Below are 21,834 nucleotides of genomic sequence, written 5' to 3' on the forward strand. Positions count from 1 at the left end.
TGTGTCTGACTGGTATTACTTAGCATGTTTTCAGGGTTCATCTATATATCAGAACTTCATTCCTTTTTATGGCTGAATAAGAAGCCATTGTATGTACATTTTACATTTTGTTTATCTATTCATCTATTGATGGATATGTGGGTTGTTTCCACCTTTTGGCTATTATGAACATTTAGCATATAAGTATCTGTTTGAGTTCCTGTTTTTAAATCTTTAGGGTGCATACCTATAAATGGAATTGTTGGGTTATTGATAATTATATGTTTATCTTATTGAAGAACTATCAAACTTTTCCAGAGAGACTATACCATTTTAACATTCCTGCCAGCAATACAGAAGGCTTCTAATTGCTTCACATCATTTGTTTTCATTTTTTAAATTATATTCATTCTAAAAGGTGTGATGTGGTATTTCATTGTGGCTTCGATTTGTATTTCTCTAATGATTAATAACATTGAGCCCTTTTTTCAGCAGCTTATTGGCCATATATGTACTTTTGGAGAAGTGCCTGTTCAAGTCCTTTGCCCATTTTACAATTCAGTTGTTACTGGGTTTTTGGTATTGAGTTAGAGGGGTTCTTTATATATTCGGGATATTAAATTTTTTATCAGATATATGATTTGCAAATATTTTCTCTCATTCTGTGGGTTGTCTTTACACTCTTTTGGTTCATTTATGTTTTATAGCATTTACAAGTTATTTATAATTTAAAAAATATCCAGATAGTATCTGTCTTCACTATTAGAATAATTGTCGTATTAAGGTAAGGACAATTATAGAGTTAGCTCACTTTTATATTTCTGATGATGCCTAGCGCAGGTACTAATTTTTTTTTTTTTAATGAATGAATGAAGTAAATTCTTTAGGTTAATTTATGAATCATTCTGTTGATCTGTCCTTTTCTATCTTATATATCAATAGTATCCCATCTTGGCCTCTCACTTGTTACTTATATATTTTAAAATCTTCCCAGCTGTTTTATGGCCATTGTCATGTTAATTATGTTGATTTATGTCCTTATTCCCACCCCCAAAGAAAACATATGGTTATCAGTTTAGTTAACTCAATTTTTTCTTTCAGAGAGCCTTCTTGGTAGGATAAAGGCTTCGAAGTTGTCTTAGTCCACTTGGGCTACTATAGCAAAATACCATAGATGAGGTGACTTAAACAACATTTATTTCTCACAGTTCTGGGTCTGGGATGTCTGTGATCAAGGTGCCAGCAGATTATTTGTCTGGTGAAGGACCCTCTCCCTGGTTTGTAGACAGATGCCTTCTTGCTGTATCTTCATGTAGTGGAAAAGAGATCATTTCTCTCATGTCTCTTCTTTAAAGGCACTAATCATGAGGGCTACACTACCATGACTGAATTACCTCCCAAAATCCTTACTTCCAAATACTATCACATTGGGATTAAGGCTTCAACATGTGAATTTTTGGAGGGAGGGGACAAACATTCAATCCACAGCAGTACATGGAGCTAAGAAAACTAAAGAATTAAGTAATTAAGCAGAGATGGTCTCTAGCATCATCAGCTTCACAGGTGCAGACAATACAGAGCATCTGAAGATAGTGGCGTTTATTGGATCCTAGCCTGATGGCCAAAGGGGTAGACAGTCATTTGTATAGATTCATAATACATAAAAGATTAGTAATAAGTTCATAGCTATGGGTCATTAATAAATATGAACTAAATTAAGAGAACTATTATGAAATAATTTTACAATATATGAAATTTTCATAGCTCAAGAGAGAGAATAACTCTGAATGGTAGTCTTACAATGTTTTTTTCTTCCTCCTAGATATAAACAGTCAAGTTAAATCAAGCTGGTCAATCATGGCAGAAGGTGGATTCGATCCCTGTGAATGTGTTTGCTCTCATGAGCATGCAATGAGAAGGCTGATCAATCTGGTGAGATGAACAGGACAGTCCTATTCAGAACTAAACTGTACTGCTTCTGTGCTCTTTTTGTGAAATTGTTGGTTATTGGAAGATTTTCATCTGATGGTCACTAAAATTATTTCATAATTGAAATTCCACAGTGGCTTAAGTCATAATAGTTAAAAGGCTTGCCAGCAATTATTTTATTAGAGATAAGAACAAATTTTTGTTTTTATTTATGTTAGATTCATGTTGGTGAAATTCCCCATCATGGGTGGGCAACACATTCATGTACAGCCTTTTTTGTTCTGTATTAATATAGTCATTAGGTACATGGAGCTTGTTTGCCTGATAAATTGCTGTGAAGTCAGTTTCTGTTATGGTATCATTCAAATCCCACTCCTCCAAATGGCATGACAATAAAAAATCTCTATACACAGCATTTTAAAATCCAAATTAATTATTTAATGGAGGTATATTTCTGAACAGAATTTTTATAGTAGCGAGATTTGAATTAAACCATTTGTAAGACTTTTCTAGTCTATAAGCTTAAATATGGGGCTGTCTGTACATTATATTTCTTAACATTATGTACGAAAGGAGAAATTTGGTCATTATTAACAATAAAGCGTAATACTGTTATCATATACATTATAACAGCATTTTGTTGTCTTAGAATACTTTTGTATGGGGTATGTCATCTTTGGCCAGTTAATAAAGGCAGGTACAAACACTTGTTCGAATATTTGAGTCGTTGGTAATTAATAAGAGCTCTCTGCTGACTCAGTGTCTATATGTAGTTATCAGAAATGTATTTCTTATCCATGATGTTTACTTTAGAATCAGCATATACTAGGATTTATGATCCTTAAGAATGCCATAGAGGGAAAGCAATAAACTAAGAACTTCAAAATTATATCACTCTTGTGGGTACAGAAACATAATGGGAATGTCATATATCTGATAACTTGATGTAAAATAGATGCGTCTGAGGAAAGGATGTTTTAAAAAATATTTTCTTCTGTTTATTCATGAAGTTAGCTGATATTTTTTATATCTAAATTCAATCAAACATATGACAAAAATGTTTTTTCAAATTACTGTGACGTTAGGAAAAAAAAATAGACTTATACTTGAACTGTGGTAAATTTTCCCAGATCAGTATTTAATAAGGCTACTAATCCTTTTATTAGTATGGTATTTTTTATTTTTAACATAGTAACATGCTTTTTTCTATTAACTCTGCTGCTTTGCTAGAAGTGGCTAAAACTAAGCCCTACTTTTTATGATTCCCTGTACATTTCAATTCTCTTTACTTTAGTGGATTGCCAAGAAAGCCGTGTTTAATGGGCACATTAAATCATGCTTGATGAGATGTTGTTTATAGTAATCCTGATTTGAAGTACTTTGTAATTATGTGAGAATAGATTATGAATCCTTTAAGAGTCCACAGTTTTTTAATCTATGCCAGATATTTTCACAGTAAATTACTTATGGGTGGTCCACTCATGGATAGATATACTGATAGCAGTATTGAAGATTCCAGAAGTGAAGAGAAACTCATTTGGTTTATTAAGGAAACTTGCTGATTGGGTTTGATACATATTTGTTTGAATTGAATTGTGCTTTATAATTTTTTTATTTTTCATTTTTCAATTACAGTTGACATACAATATTATATTAATTTCAGCTCTACACACCAGTGGTTAGACATTATGTAACTTACTATGTGATCATCCTGATAAAATCGTACCCATCTGATACCATACATAGTTATTAGAATATAATTGACTATATTCCCTATGCTGTACTTTACACCCCCATGACTATTCTGTAACAACCTAATCCCTTCACCTTCTTTACCTAACCCCCCAACCCCTCTCCCATCTGGCCACTGTCAAAATGTTCTCTGTATCTATGAGCCTGTTTCTTTTCTGCTTGTTGATTTTGTTTTTAGATTCAGTTGTTGATAGATATGTATTTACTGCTGTTTTATTGTTCATTTTTCAAATCTTTTTTTCCTTCTTAAAAAGACCCTTTAATGTGTTATATGATACTGGTTTGGTGGTGATGAACTCCTTTAGCTTTTCCTTGTCTGGGGTCTTTATATGTCCATTCATTCTAAGTGATATCTTTGCTGGGTACAGCAATCTTGGCTGTAGGTCCCGGTTTTTCATTACCTTGATATTTCTCGCCGCTCCCTTTTGGTCTGCAAAGTTTCTGTTGAGAAATCAGCTTATAGTCTTATGGGAGCTCCCTTGTGGGTAACTAACTGCTTTTCTCTTGCTGCTTTTAAGATTATCTGTTTGTCTTTAGCCATTTGCATTTTAATTATGATGTGTCTTGGTCTGGTCCTCTTTCAATTATGATGTGTATTGGTGTGGGACCCTTTGGGTTTATCTTGTTTGGGATTCTGTCCTTCTGGACTTCTGTGTCTATTTCCTTCACGAGGTTAGGGAAGTTCCTCTATCATTTTTTCACATAGGTTTTCAATTTCTTGCTCTCTCTTTTCTCCTTCTTGCATTCCCGTGATGTGAATGTTGGTACACCTGAGGTTGTCTCAGAGGCTTCTTACACTATCTCCAGTTTTTTTGGATTTTTTTTTTTTTTGCTGTTCTAATTGGTTGTTTTTTCTTACTTGTATTCCAAAACATTATTTGATTCTCGGCTTCATGTACTCTACTGTTGATTCCCTGTAATGTATTTTTTTATTTCAGTTAGTGTATCCTTCATTTCTGACTGTTTAAAAAAAAAAAGATTCTATGTCCTTTTTCATGCTGTTGAAGTTCTAAGTTCTTTGAGCATCCTTATACCATTGTTTTGAACTCTGTATCTGGTAGTTTGTTTCCATTTTATTTATTTCTTTTTCTGGAGTTTTATTCCTTTCTTTCATTTGGGACCTGTTTCTTTGTCTCTACATTTTGGCTGCTTCCCTATGTTTGTTTCTGTGTATTAGGTAGAGCTGCTATATCTTCTGGTCTTGGTAGAGTGCCCTTGTGTAGTAGGTGTCCTGTAGGGCTCAGTGGTGCAGCCTTCCCAGTCACCTAAGCTGGGAACTCCAGATGTGCTCCTGTGTGGGCTGTGTGCATTTGTCCTGTTGTAGTAGAGCCTTGATTGCTGTTGGTATCACTGGGAGGAATTGAGCCCCCAGGCTGACCAGCTGCGAGGACTGGCTACCATGCAGGAGGAGCTGCTGTGCAGGGGTTTACCCTATAGAGAAGGACTTACTTCAGTGCGGCTTTGGTGCTCACCGAGTCCTCCCCTTGAGTGTGTGCTTTGTAATTTTTATGTCATGCATATTCTTCTTTTGCCTAAGTTCATAATTAAGCAGCATTATTGAGCCATATCTAATTCTTGATATTTAAGCTATTTCTAAACATCTGTACTGAAAAAATGTCTTTTGAAATAATATGTCTAAATTCAGAAATTTGTTAAAGTTTTATGTATAATACTCTTTACTATAGCATTTAGTCATAGTAATAGAAAGTTATAAACAACCTAAATGCCTACCAGTAGGGTAACGGTTATATTATGGTACATTCATATAATGGAATATTATACAGCTGTTTATTTATTTTTTTTAATGTGTTTTATTGATTATAATATTACATTTGTGCCAATTTCCCTTCCCTCTGCTCCCCTCCACCCGGTGGCCCCCCTCCCTCCAGTTGCCCCCCCCTTTTAGATCATGTCCATTAGTTGTGCATACAGTTCTTCTCAACCTCTCTCTGTCTATTCCATTCCCTCCTACCATGATCCTTAATGCCTATATCATCTCCCTCCCTCTCCCCATTCCCCCTCCCTGTTGACCTCCCCCCAATATGTTCCCCGTACCTATAGTCCTTTTTCCAGTCTCGTTGCCTGTTTAGTTTGCCTTTGTTTCAATTCCCTAGCTTCTGTTGTTTCTTGTGATGCAGTTTTCATTTTAGATTTCATTGTCTTGATCCTCCTTTTTCTAAACCAGTCCCTTTAACATCTCATATAACAGTGGTTTGGATCTAATGAACTCTTTCAGTTTTATTTTGTCCTGGAAACACTTTCTCTGTCCTTCTATTCTGAATGACAATTTCGCTGGATAGAGTATTCGTGGTTGTAGGTTTTGGATTTTCATTACTTTGAATATTTCTTGCCAGTCCCTTCTTGCCTGCAGGGTCTCCCTTGAGAAGTCAGCTGATAGTCTAATTGGGACCCCTTTGTACATAATTCTTTTCTTCTCTCTTGCTGCTTTTAAGATTCTCTCTTTATCTTTAATTTTTGACATTTTGATTATAATGTGTCTTGGAGTGGTTCTCCCTGGGTCCAGTTTTTTTGGAACTCTCTGTGCTTCCTGGACCTGTAAGTCTATTCCCTTCCCCAAATCTGGGAAGTTCTCCTTTATTATATTTTCACTCAATTTTTCAAGTTCTAGTTCATCTTCCTCGCTCTCTGGCAAACCAATGATTCTTATGTTGGGCCTTTTATAGCTGTCCCAGAGGTTTCTGATCCTCTCATCGTTGCTTCCCATTTCCTCTCGCTGCATTGTTTGACTGCTTGTTCCTTCTCCATATTCCGGTTTGTTGAAATGAACTCTGGATTTTATTTCCTCACCATCTGTCTCGTATGTGGTTTTGTTCCTTTCGTTATGAGTGTTTTTCGCTTCTTTCTCATCTTTTTCCAAATCTTTTGTGAATTCTGTAAGCCACCTGATAACAATGGCCCAGAACTGATCATCTGACAGGTTTCTTATCTGTTCATCTGTCAGGTTCTCCATCTGTTGCCTGGTGAGCTGTGCCACCGGGATTTCTATAGTTGTCTGCCTCATTTTGACAGATGCGTTTTGTTTTCTTGGGCCGGCTGTAGGGGGCAGTGCCTGTGTACGCGTCACAATCCAGCAACCGGTGACTGTCCGCGACCTATTTCGCAGCTCTGTGGCGCTTTCTTTGGGGGCGGGGGTCTAAGATGGATTCACACAGTTATTCCGCTAGGAGACCGGGATCCGTCCTCCCGCCCCCCTGGGCCTCACTGTTCAAGGCGATGTGGTGGCTGCTTTCCCCAGCGTTGGGGTCGCGAGCTGCCGGGGGTTCGACTGCAGCCGGGGTTGTTCTCCCCGCCGCTGTCCCAGGTGCGACCGCAAACAGCTCCGCCCTCTTTCTCTCGTCCTACCTGCCCAAAGGGCGCCGCTGGTTTATAACTTCATATGTTGGGCTTCTGTGTAGTTTTATTTTCTGGAATTTCTAGTTATCCTTTGTTTTGAAGTAGTTGTATTCCTCTCTAGTTGTAGAGGGAGACCTAGCGCGTCTGTCTAAGCCTCCATCTTGGCCGGAAGTCTATACAGCTGTTTAAAATAATTATGTCCTTTAAGAGTATTTAATAACATGAGGGAAATGCATTTATAATATGAAATGAAAAAAGCATGATATAAAAATGGCATTTAGTATGGTCTTGCTTTTGTGTACACATATACACATATATCATATATATTATGTACATAGAAAAAGACTAGGGAGGACTTTCAGTCAAGATGGAGGCATAGGTAGACGGGCTTTGCTCCTTGCGCAATCGTAAGAAGGATCACAACTAACCTCAAAAGAAAAACACCCAGAACTGCTAGAAAACTGAACTGTATGGAAGTTTGACAACCAAGATTTAAAGAAGCCATATTCATCCAGATGGGTAGAAGGGGCGGAGACGGGGAGTTGGGGCAGAGAGGATGCTGTGTGGCAGCAGTGAGGCAGGGGCCAGTGGAACACTCAGTCCCACATTCATGTGCAGCGGATAAAAATTGGGACAGAGACCAGACTGTGTAGCCCAGGATTCCAGCGGCAGGAAAATAAAGCCTCATAACTTCTGACTGTAAAAACCAGTGGTGGTTGGGGTAACAGAAGAAACTGCCAGTCTCTCAGAAGAGGCCATTTAAAGGACCTTGCATGGTCCTAGAACGTATGCAAATTAATCCACTCTAGGAACCACCACCAGGGCAATAGGTAGAAGGGAAGCGGGGGGAGTACTGGAAACAGGGTGAGTGCAGAGCAAACCTCCAGACACCAGGTAGTGGCATTGTCCCTTCTCTAACCCCTCCTCCATATACAGAGCCACAAAGCGGAGAAGCCCTGCCCTGGCAAATACCTGAGGCTCCACCCCATACAACTTCACAGGTGTGCTAAGACAGGGAGTCAAAGCAGCTTTACCTAATACACAGAAACACAGGAAGGTTGTCAAATTGAGGAGGCAAAGAAATAGGGCCCAAATGAAAGAACAGATCAAAACTCCAAAAAAAAGAACTAAGCGAAACAGAGATAGCCAACCTATCAGATGCAGAGTTCAAAATACTGGTGATCAGGATGCTCAAAGAACTCACTGGATATGGCAGAAACATAAGAGAAGAAATGAAGGCTACACTAAGTGAAATAAAGAAAATCTACAGGGAACCCACAGGAGAGGATGAATTGAGACTCAAATCAACGATTTGGAACACAAGGAAGGAAAAAAACATTTAATCAGAACAGCAGGAAGAAATAGAATTCAAAATAATGAGGAAAGGCTTAGGAACCTCTGGGACAACTTTAGACGAACCAACATCCAAATCATAGGGGTGCCAGAAGGAGAAGAGGAAGAGCAGGAAATTGAAACTTATTTAAAAAATAATAATGATAACCTCCCTAATTTGGCAAACAAAATAGACATACAAGTCCAGGAAGCACAGAGTTCCAAACGAGTTGGACCCAAAGAGGACCACACCAAGACACATCATAATTAAAATGCCAAAGATTAAAGATAAAGAGAGAATCTTAAAAGCAGCAAGAGAAGAACAGAGTTACCTATAAAGGAGTTCCCATAAGACCATCAGCAGATTTCTAAAAAGAAGCTTTGCAGGCAAGAAGTATTCAAAGTAATAAAAAGCAAGAATCTACAACCTAGATTACTCTATCCAACGAAGCTATTATTTAGAATGGAAGGACAGCTAAAGTGCAAGGTAAAGCTAAAGGAGTTCATCGTCACCAAGCCATTATTACAGGAAATGTTAAAGGGACTTATTTAAGAAAAAGAAGATCAAAACCATGAACATTAAAAAGGCAACAAATTCACAACTATCAACAACTGAATCTAAAAAACAAAAACAAACTAAGCAAACAAGCAGAACAAGAACAGAATCATAGCTGTGGAGATCATTTGGAGGGTTATGATGTGAGAGGGGGAAGGAGGAGAATGAGGGAAAAGGTACAGGGATTAGGAAGCCTAATGGATAGGAACAAAATAGGGGGATGTTGAGAACAGTAGAGGAAATGGAGTTGCCAATTAACTTACATGCACGACCCATGGACATGAACTAAGGTGGGTATTCTGGACGGAAGGGAGATACCAGGTGGAGGGAGGCAAAGGGGGAAAAATTGGGATAACTGTAATAGCACAATCAATAAAATATACTTTAAAAAAGGAAAATTTAAAAAAGAATGAAACCTTTCCTACTTTGAGCATTAAGAGATTCTCTAACCTGCCTGCATGCTTCCTTGTTAAGGGAAGCTGTTTGTATACCCTCACAGTTCACAAACCTAGTCCTCTATTAATAAATATGAACAGAAAAATAGGCAAGGTAGTTGAAGAAAATAAGAGGACCACTATGTAGTTGGGCATGGCTGCCTTAGAAGAGAAGATGAAATAGGTTATACTGCCATATTAGAAGAGACTGATTGGGGTTTTTAAATGCTGTTTATGAGGGAGACAGACACTGAGAACAAAATATCTTAGATAAATGATAAAGCAATTGGGAAAAGCTGTCCCCAAAGAATGTGTTACTCTAAATCTCAGATAAAATATAATTCAAAGCCAAAATGATTAAATAGAACACAGGAATTATATTGACCAAAAAAAAAAAAAAAAAAAAAAAAAAAATTCCATCAACAAGATATAAACCTTTATGTCCTGAACAACATAGAATGCAAAACCTACTAGAAATATAAGAAGAGTATTTTAGAAGTAGCTGAGAAATGCTGATGAAAACCATAGAGGTGCCTTTGCAGGTTAGAGAGGGATGTGTAGGTCAGTACGTGTTTGTAAATGCATAGAAGAGTTTCCAAGGGATATACCTCAGACGCATAACAATAACATTGGGGAGAGTTTGGAGGGAGTCAAGGCACAATTTTAAGGCTATAGAAAGCATCTGATGTAGGTTTTTCCTTTCACAAATGAGGAAACTGAAATAAGGGAGGTTAAGTCGATTTTCCCAGGTGTTAGAGCTGACTAGAGGGTGGTAGGGGATGCTCAATCCTGACCGTTTAGCTCTGGGCCCTGCCCTGTTTATTCCATGTTCTGCTCCACTGTGTATTTTCTCCTTCCGCCACCTTAAAAAGCACTGTATTTGAAATCAAGGGGGCGGTAGAGGAATAGTAGAAAGCAGCAGGAAAGACACTCTTCACTGTATTTTTACATTTTTAAACAAATAATTATAAATAAAATTTTGTAAGCATCTTCAAAGGTATTAAAACCAGTATAGTTATATATGAAAATTTGTAATTACAGACTTTTCCATAGGAGGTTAAAATTTTTAAATGTACTATTGCATGATTTGAAAAGAAAATACTATATTCCACGATGTTTAGCTTTTTAGTAATTCTAATAAGACTTTATTCTCCTTTCACCTTCTTTGATTTCTACACTGGTAGAATTCTTTTCTCATAAGAATGTAAAACATATATATATATGTGTGTGTGTGTGTGTGTGTATATATGTGTGTGTGTGTATATATGTGTGTGTGTATATGTGTGTGTGTGTATATATGTGTGTGTGTGTGTGTGTGTATACACACACACACATAGGAAAACTTTGTATGTCTGCTAAGACTTAATAATACAATAGCATTTCAAACTCTTGACTACTGACTCATCAGTACTTATGTATGTTTGGATTATTGAACTGCTAAGCTGTGCCATTACAAAGAATATAAATCTGATTTTCATTCATTTTATTGTCTATCTGCAATATGGACTTTAATGTAAATGAATCTGTCTCTGACTATATTATTATAGCAGTGTTTTAAAATGATACTTTATGAACAGTGTTGAAGCTCAAAGCTGATAACACTGTGATACAAAGAATGCCCATTTTGGGGTGCTCGTGACAAAGCTTTACTTACTTTCTTGGCATGTCTCCTTCCCATGATTTAATTACGTCATTGAGTTACACAGGTGTTAGACTGTTCTTAATGGAGTTGTATTTCGCCAGGTGCATGTATTTCTGTTTGTCTCAGGAATGTTCAGAAACATTAAAAATGGAGGTATTACCTGACATTTTTCTCATATTTTTCTATCCTAACCTGATACTCTAGTTAGAGTATTGCCTAATAGGACTCAAAGAGGTAGATAGGAAAATATAATAACTTTCTTTCAATTAAAATTAGATATCTTTATCATGTTACATTTAATTCTGTGTTTTATTAGCTTGGCTTAATATGGGAATATACCCAGTGATAAATAAGGATTTTTAGTGATGTTGTAGATTACTGCTACATATGTGGAAAGATGTCAACACAAATCCGTAATCGAATTATAAATCATTTGTTTATGTTGTCTACTATTTTTGTGCTCCCTCTGAAGTTAGTGTTCTTCTTTAAAAAAAGGTATTTATAATTACTGTATCTAGTTTTGTTTTGTTTTGTTTTGTTTTATTAAACAACTCATTTCCTTATAACCATAAAAACTCCCCAGATAGGGTTTCTCTCTTTTTTTTTTCATCCTAGTTGAAACCGTTTGCAGAATTATTCGGCTTCACCCTTTGCCGCTCCCTTGCCATCGCCTTCTCCTGTTTTCCTTGACGGGCTGTCTCTTGGTATATAGTTTCTTCTGTAATGATAGGAGTTCCAGAAAGAGAACAGATGGATTTAGAAATGTAAACCTGAATTAGGCTCTGTTTTTTCTATTCTGTGTTGTAACTTAGGGTTTGGAATGCAGATAATCCTTTTTTGTTTGTTTTTGAGCTCTGTTGTTCTAATCTAAAGAGTGTAATCAAAACTTCTGTGTCTTTAATTTAATTAAATTTAATTCCGTATTAAAACTATAAGCCTGTGATCTGGGAGATCCATGGACAAGATTCCTCTATATGGCCTGAAGACCCTGTAAATTGTGACTAATGTTTACTATACTCAAATAAGTCATATTAGGTCCTATTGATTTTTACTTGGAAGAAAAATGTAGACTTGAAAAGTTTCTTTTTCCTTTTGTAATTTAATTTTTTATTGTATTTTTTACACAAAAGTTTTCTTAAAAAACTTCTCCATACCTGATATAGCAAGTATATCTACTACTAATATATTTGCTACTTATTTTAGTTTTCATAAAACATAAGTATTGCTATAAACAATACATGAATATGTTCTTTCAAAAAAACAACCAATACATTAAAAGTAAAACTAAACTTTTCTGTCACTGCTCCAAATCTGGCTTATTCCCTACTTCTCTAGATGAATTTTGATATGCATCTTCCCAAATATTTTTAACAAATATATATTTAGATACTATGGATGTGTGTGTATAATATACCATACATAAAAACAATATTTAATAATAGTAATTTTCCATGTTGCTACAAAGCCTATATTTTTATTTTAAATATTTTATTTATTTTTAGAAAGAGGGGGGAGAGAGGGAGTAAGAGAGGGAAAGAAACATCAGTGTGAGATAGATTGGTTGCCTCTTGCATGAGCCCTGACTGGGAACCAAACCTGCAACCCAGACATGTGCCCTGACTGGGAATTGAACCAGTGATCTATCACTTTATGGGATAACACCCAACTAATTGAGCCACACTGGTCAGGGCACTACAAAGCCTTTTTACTCAAACGATCAACTTTGGGGCTTTATTTCAGTCAATAAAGGCAATTTTATCAGACTTCTTTCTTTCAAATCTTAATGTTTTTTATCACTTATCATCCAGGCACTTAAAGACTAGATAGCCACCACCCCCTCCCACCCCCCCTGTGGTTGAGCTTGTTTTACTTAAAAGATAAAATAGCTATTGTATGTCCTCATGGCCCCAAATATTCAAGCACTACTAAATGTAGAAAGGGAAAAACAAAATATTTCTCTGTGTTCCGTAACTCCTTACTGCCACTCTACTGAATATGAACTGTTGACAGTTTCTTTTTTATTCTTCCAGTTATTATGGCTGTATAAAAAATTAGCCCCAAACTTAATGGCATAAAACTATTAAGCTGACAAACTGTGTGTCTGGAGTTCATATAGAGCACAGTGGAGGTGGCCTGTCTCCGGTACAGTGTCTGGATTCTTAGCTAGAAGGCTCAGGCTGGGAGCAGGAAACATCTGGAGGGTTTTGCTCACTGTCTGGCAGTTGATGCTGACTGGTGGCTGAAACCCTACCTAGTACTGTCAGCAAGAACACCTACATGTGATCTTTTCAAGTGGCTGATTGACTTCATCACAGCATTGTGGCTTGGTTCCAAGGGTGAACATTGATCCCAAGAGAGGATGGGGGAGGGAGAGAACCAGGCAGCAGCTGAATACATTTTATGATCTAGTCTAAGAAGTTGCATACATACCACACTACCACACTTCTGCTAAACTCTGGGGTATAACTGTCACAAGCCTGCTGTCAGGTTCAGGAGCTGGGGAAAGACTGCATCTCTTGATGGGGAGTGGCAAGATTCTGGAAGACTACGTGTGACTGGTAGTAGTGCTGTGGCTCTTTTCTGAAAAGAGAGGGTTGAGAGAACATCCTGGGGTATCTTTTATTTTATATTTTTAAAATGTTTATTTATTTTAGAGAGATGGGAAGGGAGGGAGAAAGGGAGAGAAGCATCGATGTGTGAGAGATACATCCATCAGTTGCTTCTTGCACGCCCCTAACTCGAGACCTGGCCCACAGCCCAGGGATGTGCCCTGACCAGAAATCTTAACTGGTGACCTTTTGGTTTGCAGGTAGGTGCTCGGTCCACTGAGTCACGCACACCAGGGCCGGGATATCTTTTATAAAAGCACTAATCCCACTCCTGAGGGCTACACCTTCATGACGTATCACCCTGAAAGTCCCCATCTCTTCATACTATCACATTGAGGATAGGATTGCAACACAGATTTTGAGGAGACCCCACATTCAGTCCAAGACAGCAAATCAAAGTCAGCCTCATTTTTAGAATTTGTCTTTTGTGTGTGTGTTTTGCCTCCTTTTAATAACACACATAATATATCAATATCTAAATTATGATGACATGAAGTAATAGAGAAATATAGAAGAAAATGTCAAAGTCCCTCTTCCTATTGCCCCCCTCCACCCACTCACCCATCCCACTGCATGACTGCTGTTGCTAGCATGGCCAGAAGTTGCATTAAGTTTGTGGACTTCCCATCATGTATCTATGCATTTATGTGTCCTTATTATATAATCAAGATAGACTGTACCATAAAGGTATAGCATTGAAATTGTACTATTGTCTTATCAGTAGCCAAAAATTGTGATGATTTTTGGTTCAGTAAATTAATTAAACTCAAATTCAGATGGTATTTCATAGGATTAGGTAAAGTGTGCATATCATATAGGTGAAGTAGCCTTTAAGAATATTCAGACTTGCCTTTACCTGATTATTTGAAGTCTTGAGGCTTAAATGTGCATGAATTATTGTGGTCCTCCAAAATTATTTTTGTTGATGTTGTAGAAAAATATTTAGAGATGCTAGTTAGTCATTAAGGACTAAATGTGATCAGAAACATTAGGTTCTAGCTGGCCTTCCAGTTGAAACAGTGGACCTCTGCAGTGATGTGGTTATGCAGAAAGACTTGAATTGAATGTCCTTTGTTTATATTTAGTCATTTCTTTAAAATTCCCCTCCTGCAATTTGGGAATGTGTATCAAGACTTTAAATGTGCATAGTTTTATTCTAGTAGTTTTTGTACTCCTTATCCTAAAAAGTTCAAAAAAGTGTATGAGAAGGTATTTATAGGAACATTCACAACAGCAATGTTTTTCATAATGCAGATTTGGACATGATGCAATGAAATGGAATACTGTGCAGCACTGAAAGTCACATAGAGCTGGGTTTCGGAATTAAAAGATTTACGACTAGTTGTTGAGTATGGCAAAAAGGTAGCAAAATAACACACGGTGTCTTATTTTGTAAAATTATATGCATATTCATATATATTACAAAGATGTATATCTGGAACATATATAAGCCCTGGCTGGTTTAGCTCAGTGGATTGAGCGTCGGCCTGCGAGCTAAGTGTCGCTGGTTCGATCTTCCAGTCAGGGCACATCAGAGAAGGAAAACTCTGACTCCAAAAAACCTCCGCTGCCTTGCGGCATACCTCTTCAGGGGAAAGGCTAAGGGAGTAAACCCCGACAGAAAATCCGGAGCCGGAGTCCCTAAGGCGGTTTGACGTTGTAGTCAACACCGGCAACTCCTGCGGCGCACCTGAACCCATACTGTATCGACTCCGTCTTTCCCTTGGACCCTTCAGCTGCGAAGAGAGGGGGGGTCTGCTGCATGGGCAACAGCAGACCCTCCATATTACCCTGCCCAGGCTCTGTAGCTTCAGCGTCATCGCAAGATGTCGATTCAACACGGGAGGAGACAGATACCGTGTCACTCCCGAGTTGGACTGCACAGCCATTCTCGGCGGTGCAGATAGACTCTTAAGAAGCTACACCATCGTCTCTCGAGACGGACGGCTGCCGAATATCTGGAACACATTTAACCAAAATGTTAAAATGGTTATCCAGTGGATGGTGGGATTTTATCCATTTTGTTCAGTGCTCTATTGCTATTTACTACCAGGACATTACTGAGGAACATCAGAATGTAGAAAATATTGTTTCTTTGTTAGGCTTCATGTTTTTATTTTCCATGTTAAGCTTTCTACCACATCTTCAGATTCATAATGTAGACTCACTATGCCCACGGCTGTTTCCTAACCCCACACTGGACCCGTAACCTGACATTGATGACCATTTAGAATATTTTAAACCGGGCATATCTGTTTTCCTTCTTCATTTTCAGTAACAGCTTGCTATTAAGCTGGCAGGGAATTGAGTTGTTGCAAATAAAGTTGACACATGAATTCCTGAGGAACTTGAGAAAAATAGCAATAGTCTCAAAATCTGAAAACATTACTTTGACAAGATGCACATAGAAGGCACTTGCTAAATATTGGTCAGATAAATGAATACTTTCCTGTATTTCTGTGTTGAGGAAGCCACGGGAATCTTACTGCTCAGAGATTTTCAAGCCAGCCTTATTACTTTGATCTGCCTGAGGTCTGGTCAGAGAGGACATTGACCAGGACACTTAGCCATTGATTTGAAAGTACTTTTCTGTTGTTGGTTTTGAAATTTAGTTTACAAATAATACTAGTGATAATTTTGAGCAGACTTATTTGCACAAACAGGGAGGACTTTCCCTCCTTTCTTGAATCCAGTCCATTTAGCCCTTGATTTCTGTGTAGTAAAGTGTTTCATATACCAACAACCATGTTTAAAATGTAACCATTTAATCTGACCTCCTGAGGCCATGAATTTATTCTTTCTCATTCATGATTTGTGGAGAGGGGTGGTTTAAAATTTAAAGGTGAAACAAATTCAGTTTAAATGAATATAGAAGTAGAATTCAGTTACTTGTGGACCAGCATCACACATGGCAGAGGTATATAGCGGGTCACTTGTTTCTTTTCATATTCAAAAAGAATCACCTCTGCCTTCCGTTTTTTTCTTATAAATTATTTGAATAAAAGTTGTGGGGCAAACAAGAGCAACCTAAACACTGTAAACAAAAATATAATAGTAAACATTAGATCTTAGAGGCTCCTCTTCTTTCAGCATACCTTACGAGGTGTTGGTTATAATTTATCAAGAAAAACCACCTTTGAATTAAAGATACCAGTGAAAATCTAGGGATTTCTCTGTGTATGTGTGTTTCAATTTTGAGTGGTGACCAGGTCTTTTTCTACCTTCATATTCACAAAGATAACTGTAAGAAATTATGAAAATGAATCAGCCTGCAAAAACAAAAACCAAGGTAATCTAATTTAGGCCTGGCTAAAAAAACGAAGAGGCAATGGCTTTTCCATACAAATAGCCTGTCTTGGCTCATGCTTCAGACTTTCCTAAAAATCTCTCAAACAAGCAGCATCTGGCCTCGGTGTGCCCCATTACCTCTCACTAGGTGGCCTCAGGCCGGGCACTTGCAGCAGCCAGCCCTGGTTCACAGCTTGGCCTCTTCTGGGCACCTCCAGGCCTATCATAGTACTATAGCAGCCATCTGCAGATAGCTCATGCCAGGTGGCCACAGGCAGAACTTGGGCAGAGACTGACCTTGTCCTGTACCTCCTGGGAGGCCCCAGTGACAGCACACTGGGTAGACAGCTTCAGACCACATTGAAGCGCCACCCATCCACCTCCACAAGGGGCAGGCTCAGTGAGCACCAAAGCCCCACTGAAGTAAGTCCTGCTCTGTGCGGTGCGCCCCTGCACTGCTGACCCTCCATGTGGTCACAGCCAGTCCTTGTAGCCAATTGGCCTGGGGGTAAATCCCTCCTGTGGACGTACCCACAGCAATCAAGACTCAACTATGACAGAGGGATGTATACAGCCCACATAGACTGGGGGTGTGTGCCTGGAGTACCCAGCTCAGATGAATGGGGAGGCAGTACCCCTGGACCCCATAGAACACCTACTACATTAAGCCATTCTACCAAGCCTGGGAAATAGATGTAGCATCTCTACCTAATACATAGAAACAAACACAAGGAGGCTGCCAAAATGAGGAGACCAAAAAAAAGAAAAAAAAGAAAAAAAAAAAGTTCTAAATGAACAGGACAAAACTCCAGAAAAAGAAATAAAGAAAATGGAGGTAAGCAATCTACTAGGTGCTGAGTTCAAAACACTAGTTATAAGGAGGCTCAATGAACTTATAGAGAACTTCAGTAGCATGAAAAAGGACCAGTCAGAAATGAAGGATACACTAACTGAAAAGAAGAATAATTTACAGGGAATCAAAATTAGACCATGTGAAACTGAGAATCAAAACAGTGATTTGGAATATAAGGAAGCAAAAAACACCCAATCAGAACAGCAAAAAGAAAAAAGGATCCAAAAACAGGATGGTTTAAGGAGCCTCTGGGATAACTTCAAGTATACCAACATTTGCATCATGAGGGTGCCAGAAGAAAAAGAGAGAGAGCAAGAAATTGAAAACCTATTTTAAAAAAATAATGACTGTAAACTTTCCTAACCTGATGAAAGAAATAGACATACAAGTCCACGAAGTGCAGAGAGTTCCAAACAAGATGAACCTAAAGAAGCCCAAACCAAGACACATCATAATTAAAATGAAATAGGTTAAAGACAGAGATGATCTTAAAAGCAGCAAGAGAAAAGCAGTTAGTTACCTAAAGGGAGCTCCCATAAGACTGTCAGCTGATTTCTCAACAGAAGATTTGCAGGCCAGAAAGGAGTGGCAAGTTATATTCAAAGTGATGAAAAACAAGGACCTACAACCAAGGATACTCTACCCAGCAAAGCTATCATTTAGAATGGAAGGACATATAAAGAGCTTCCCAGACAAGAAAAAGCTGATGGATTTCATCACCATCAAGCCATGAAATGTTAAAAGGTCTTCTTGAAGAAGAAGAAAAAAAAAAGATAAAAAATACGAACAATCAAGTGGCAATACATACATATCTATCAATAATTGAATTCAAAAGACAAAGAAAACAAACAAGCAGAAGAGAAACAGACTCATAGATACAGAGAACATTTTATTGGTTGCCATATGGGAGGAGGTTGGGAGGATGAGTGAAAAAGGTGAAGAGATTAAGAAGTACATATTGGTAGTAACAGAATAGTCATGGGGTGTAAAACTCAGCATAGAGAATCTAGTTAATAATATTCTAACAACTGTGTATGGTGTCAGATGGATGTGAGATTTATTGGGATGATCACTTACTAAGTTAGATAATGTCTAATCATGGGACTGTACACCTGGAACTAATATAATATTGTATGTTAACTGTTACTGAAAAATTAAAAAATGATTAGAAAATAAAAAATGAAGAGACAAATTGTATAAAATTTCATTGTTAAACAGGAAAATCTGCTTAACAGGAAAAGAACTTAAATATATGAATTTTAAAGGCAAAATATAAAATTTTGATACAAAATATTAGCCATTTTATTAGAGAAAAATGCCACAATATAAATAACACTATTCAAGTCCAAAACAGGAAAGACAAAGAACTTAAAGTTTTTCTTTCTAGGTAGAAATGCCAAAGTGAAGATTAAGGTTTTAGTAGGGTATAAATCCTGCTTGCTAGGAAGCACTCAAGTTCTGTTAATGCACTCTTTAAATTAAGCACATAATAATAGCTGCGATATTTCTATGATCTGAAAACATCCTCTAGTTGTAAACTGAGTTTTTTATATATATTGTATATTTAATTTTTTACATACTTAATTATATCATTTAATCCACACAATGATCTCAAGTTTCATAATAGGTCATATTTATCTCTCAGAGTTTGAGACTCTGCTTTAGAGAGTAACGAAGACTGAATTTGAGCAAAGGTACCGCTTCGTTTAAAGCTTCTCTGTTTAGCGACTATTCTCTACCACACTGTTAACAGTCCACAGGCAGCTCATATTCATGGGAAAGAAGGGTACCTCCAGTATACATGAGGTTCCTGAAGGGACATAGGAAAATAGCAAGTAAGTTCTTGTTTAGGTACTGTTATCAGTTCAGGCTTCTGTAGCAAATACCACAGACTGAGTAGCTTAAACAGCAAACATTTATTTTTCCCAGTTCCCAAGGCTGGGAAGTCCACAAACAAAGTGCTTGCAGATCTGGTGTTTGGTGATGGCTCTCTTCTTATTTTCAGACAGCTGCCTTCTTGCTGTATCCTCATATGGCGCAGAGAGAATGAGGTTACCTGTGGTCATTGTCACTTTAGTCTGAATTTGCTTCTTTGCTTCAGTTCAATTGTATGGTACATCAACTCACTGGAGTATTTTATAACCATTCATAATAATGGTTGAGAGAATTTTTCATGCTAGTGATATGTTACCCAAAATTATGATAGAAAATTTTGTACGTTGTAAAGTAGAATGAGTTGTAAGAATTTCGACTTGAGTTAGTACTGGATATGTTAGTTAACCTCCCTCGAACTCAAGTTTCTTCATCTGTAAAGTAGGAATAATAGCACCTGCCTCCTGCTGGTGGTTGTGAGGGTTACATAAGATAAGTTATTAAAGTTCTTAGTACAGTGCCTACCACATACAAGTTCCCAATAAATATTTGTTATAACACGTGTAATTATGTGCAATTCTGCATATTTTAACAGTGGAAAAGAATATATAATGATAACAGTGTTAGGGCAGTGAATTAACCCACATTAATTTCTAAGCATTCTGTAATTTTATTTTTATTGTAGTGTAAATTAAAAATTATGTTATAATAAATCATTTAAAATTAATATATGTACATTTTAACATATTGTTAAAATATATTTGTATTTAAATATATCTCAATACTGTATAACAAGGATGTATTCCTGTTCCACATTGATAAAACATATAGGTGTCTGTTATATATTGGTATGTGTTTGAGTTGGAGGCAGTCAGACAAATGACATTAACAGCCAACTGTGATGATTTAAACACATATTAAGATCATTTGGTTCTGAGGTTGACTAAATACAACAGCTAAGTATTGGGCTGGCCAAAAAGTTCATTTGTTTTTTTCTGTAAGCTGGCTCTAGTAGCACTTAGTTGTCTTTAACTAAATTCAGAACAATTTTGTTAGGTTGTATTGTGGCAGCTGTCATATCAGCATGCATTTTAAAAAAACTTACAAAATCGGTGAATTTTTGTGTAACCCTTTTAATATTGAAGATGGAAGAAAATAAGCAAAATTTTCAGCATATTATGCTTTATTATTTCAAGAAAGGTAAAAACGCAGCTGAAATTGAAAAAAAGATCTGTGCAGTATGGAGAAGGTGCTATGACTGATCCAAGGTGTAAAAGTAGTTTGTGAAGTTTCATGCTGGAGGTTTCTTGCTGGACAATGATCCCTGGTTGGGTAGACCAACTGAAGTTGATAGCGATCAAATCCAGACATTGAGAACAATTATTATACCATGTGGGAGATAGCTGACATACTCAAAATATCCAAATCTATAAAGTTATTTGTGAAAATGAAAAGTATATCTTTTATTTTATGGGAAAAACCATACGGACTTTTTGGCCAACCCAGTAACATGGCTCATATGCCCTATTAACATTGGCTTTCTGGTTCTACATTACTGACTCTTACGAGCCTTCTCACGTAGGGACCTTTCCTAGTTATTTATTCCAGCTGGAATGCTCATCTCTTTGATCTTTACTATCATGTAGATAGTGCTTTAAGTGTTACTGCATCTGTCTGCCTAAGTGGTCACTCTACTGCCAGTGTATCCTCCCTTCCTATTTTGTTCTCTGCATAGCTGTCTGACATTTTTATATGTTTCTCCCATAGGACTGTATGAGCCACAAGGAATAGAAATTTTGTCTTTTTCACACCATATCCCCAGTCCCTGGAAATACATAGTAGGCATTCAATATGAAAATATTTTGAATCAGTAAGTGAATAAATGACAATGAATATCTCACAGTTTCCTTGGTATCTTTAACAGGTATCATTATTAGCAGTGGTCAGTGACTGAAGGGCCAGATAGTGAATATTTTAGACTTGGAGTCTGTATAGCAGCTAACTACTCGATTCAGCTATTGTAGTGAAAGCAGCCATAGACAATGTGTAAATGAATAGGTAGGCTGTGCTTCAGTAAAACTATAAAAATTGGTCTGCAGTCTACCAGTTGTAGTTTGGTGACCCCACCTGTAGACCACAAACCCACTCCAAGGGTGTGGGGTGAAACCCAGACCTGGATTGTCATGGAGGAGAAAAAAAGTACAGTGAGCATCTGGTAGACTCACACTGGCAAG

At 37.4% G+C, this 21,834-nt stretch overlaps 1 protein-coding gene across 3 annotated transcripts in view; it reads left to right on the forward strand.

Moving 5' to 3' along the window:
- SMIM14 (small integral membrane protein 14) overlaps positions 1–21,834 on the forward strand; it is a 60,098-nt gene that overhangs the window by 24,405 nt on the left and 13,859 nt on the right. For all 3 annotated transcript variants that reach the window (XM_090266973.1, XM_090266971.1, XM_090266972.1), the window contains one exon: positions 1,802–1,911. In XM_090266973.1, coding sequence (XP_090123099.1) covers positions 1,837–1,911 — 75 coding nt within the window. In that variant the 5' untranslated portion in view covers positions 1,802–1,836. The remainder of the gene's footprint in view (positions 1–1,801; positions 1,912–21,834) is intronic.

Source organism: Furipterus horrens, unplaced genomic scaffold (genome assembly GCF_987537825.1).
Source record: "Furipterus horrens unplaced genomic scaffold, mFurHor1.1.pri manual_scaffold_2, whole genome shotgun sequence".
NCBI lineage: Eukaryota > Metazoa > Chordata > Mammalia > Chiroptera > Furipteridae > Furipterus > Furipterus horrens.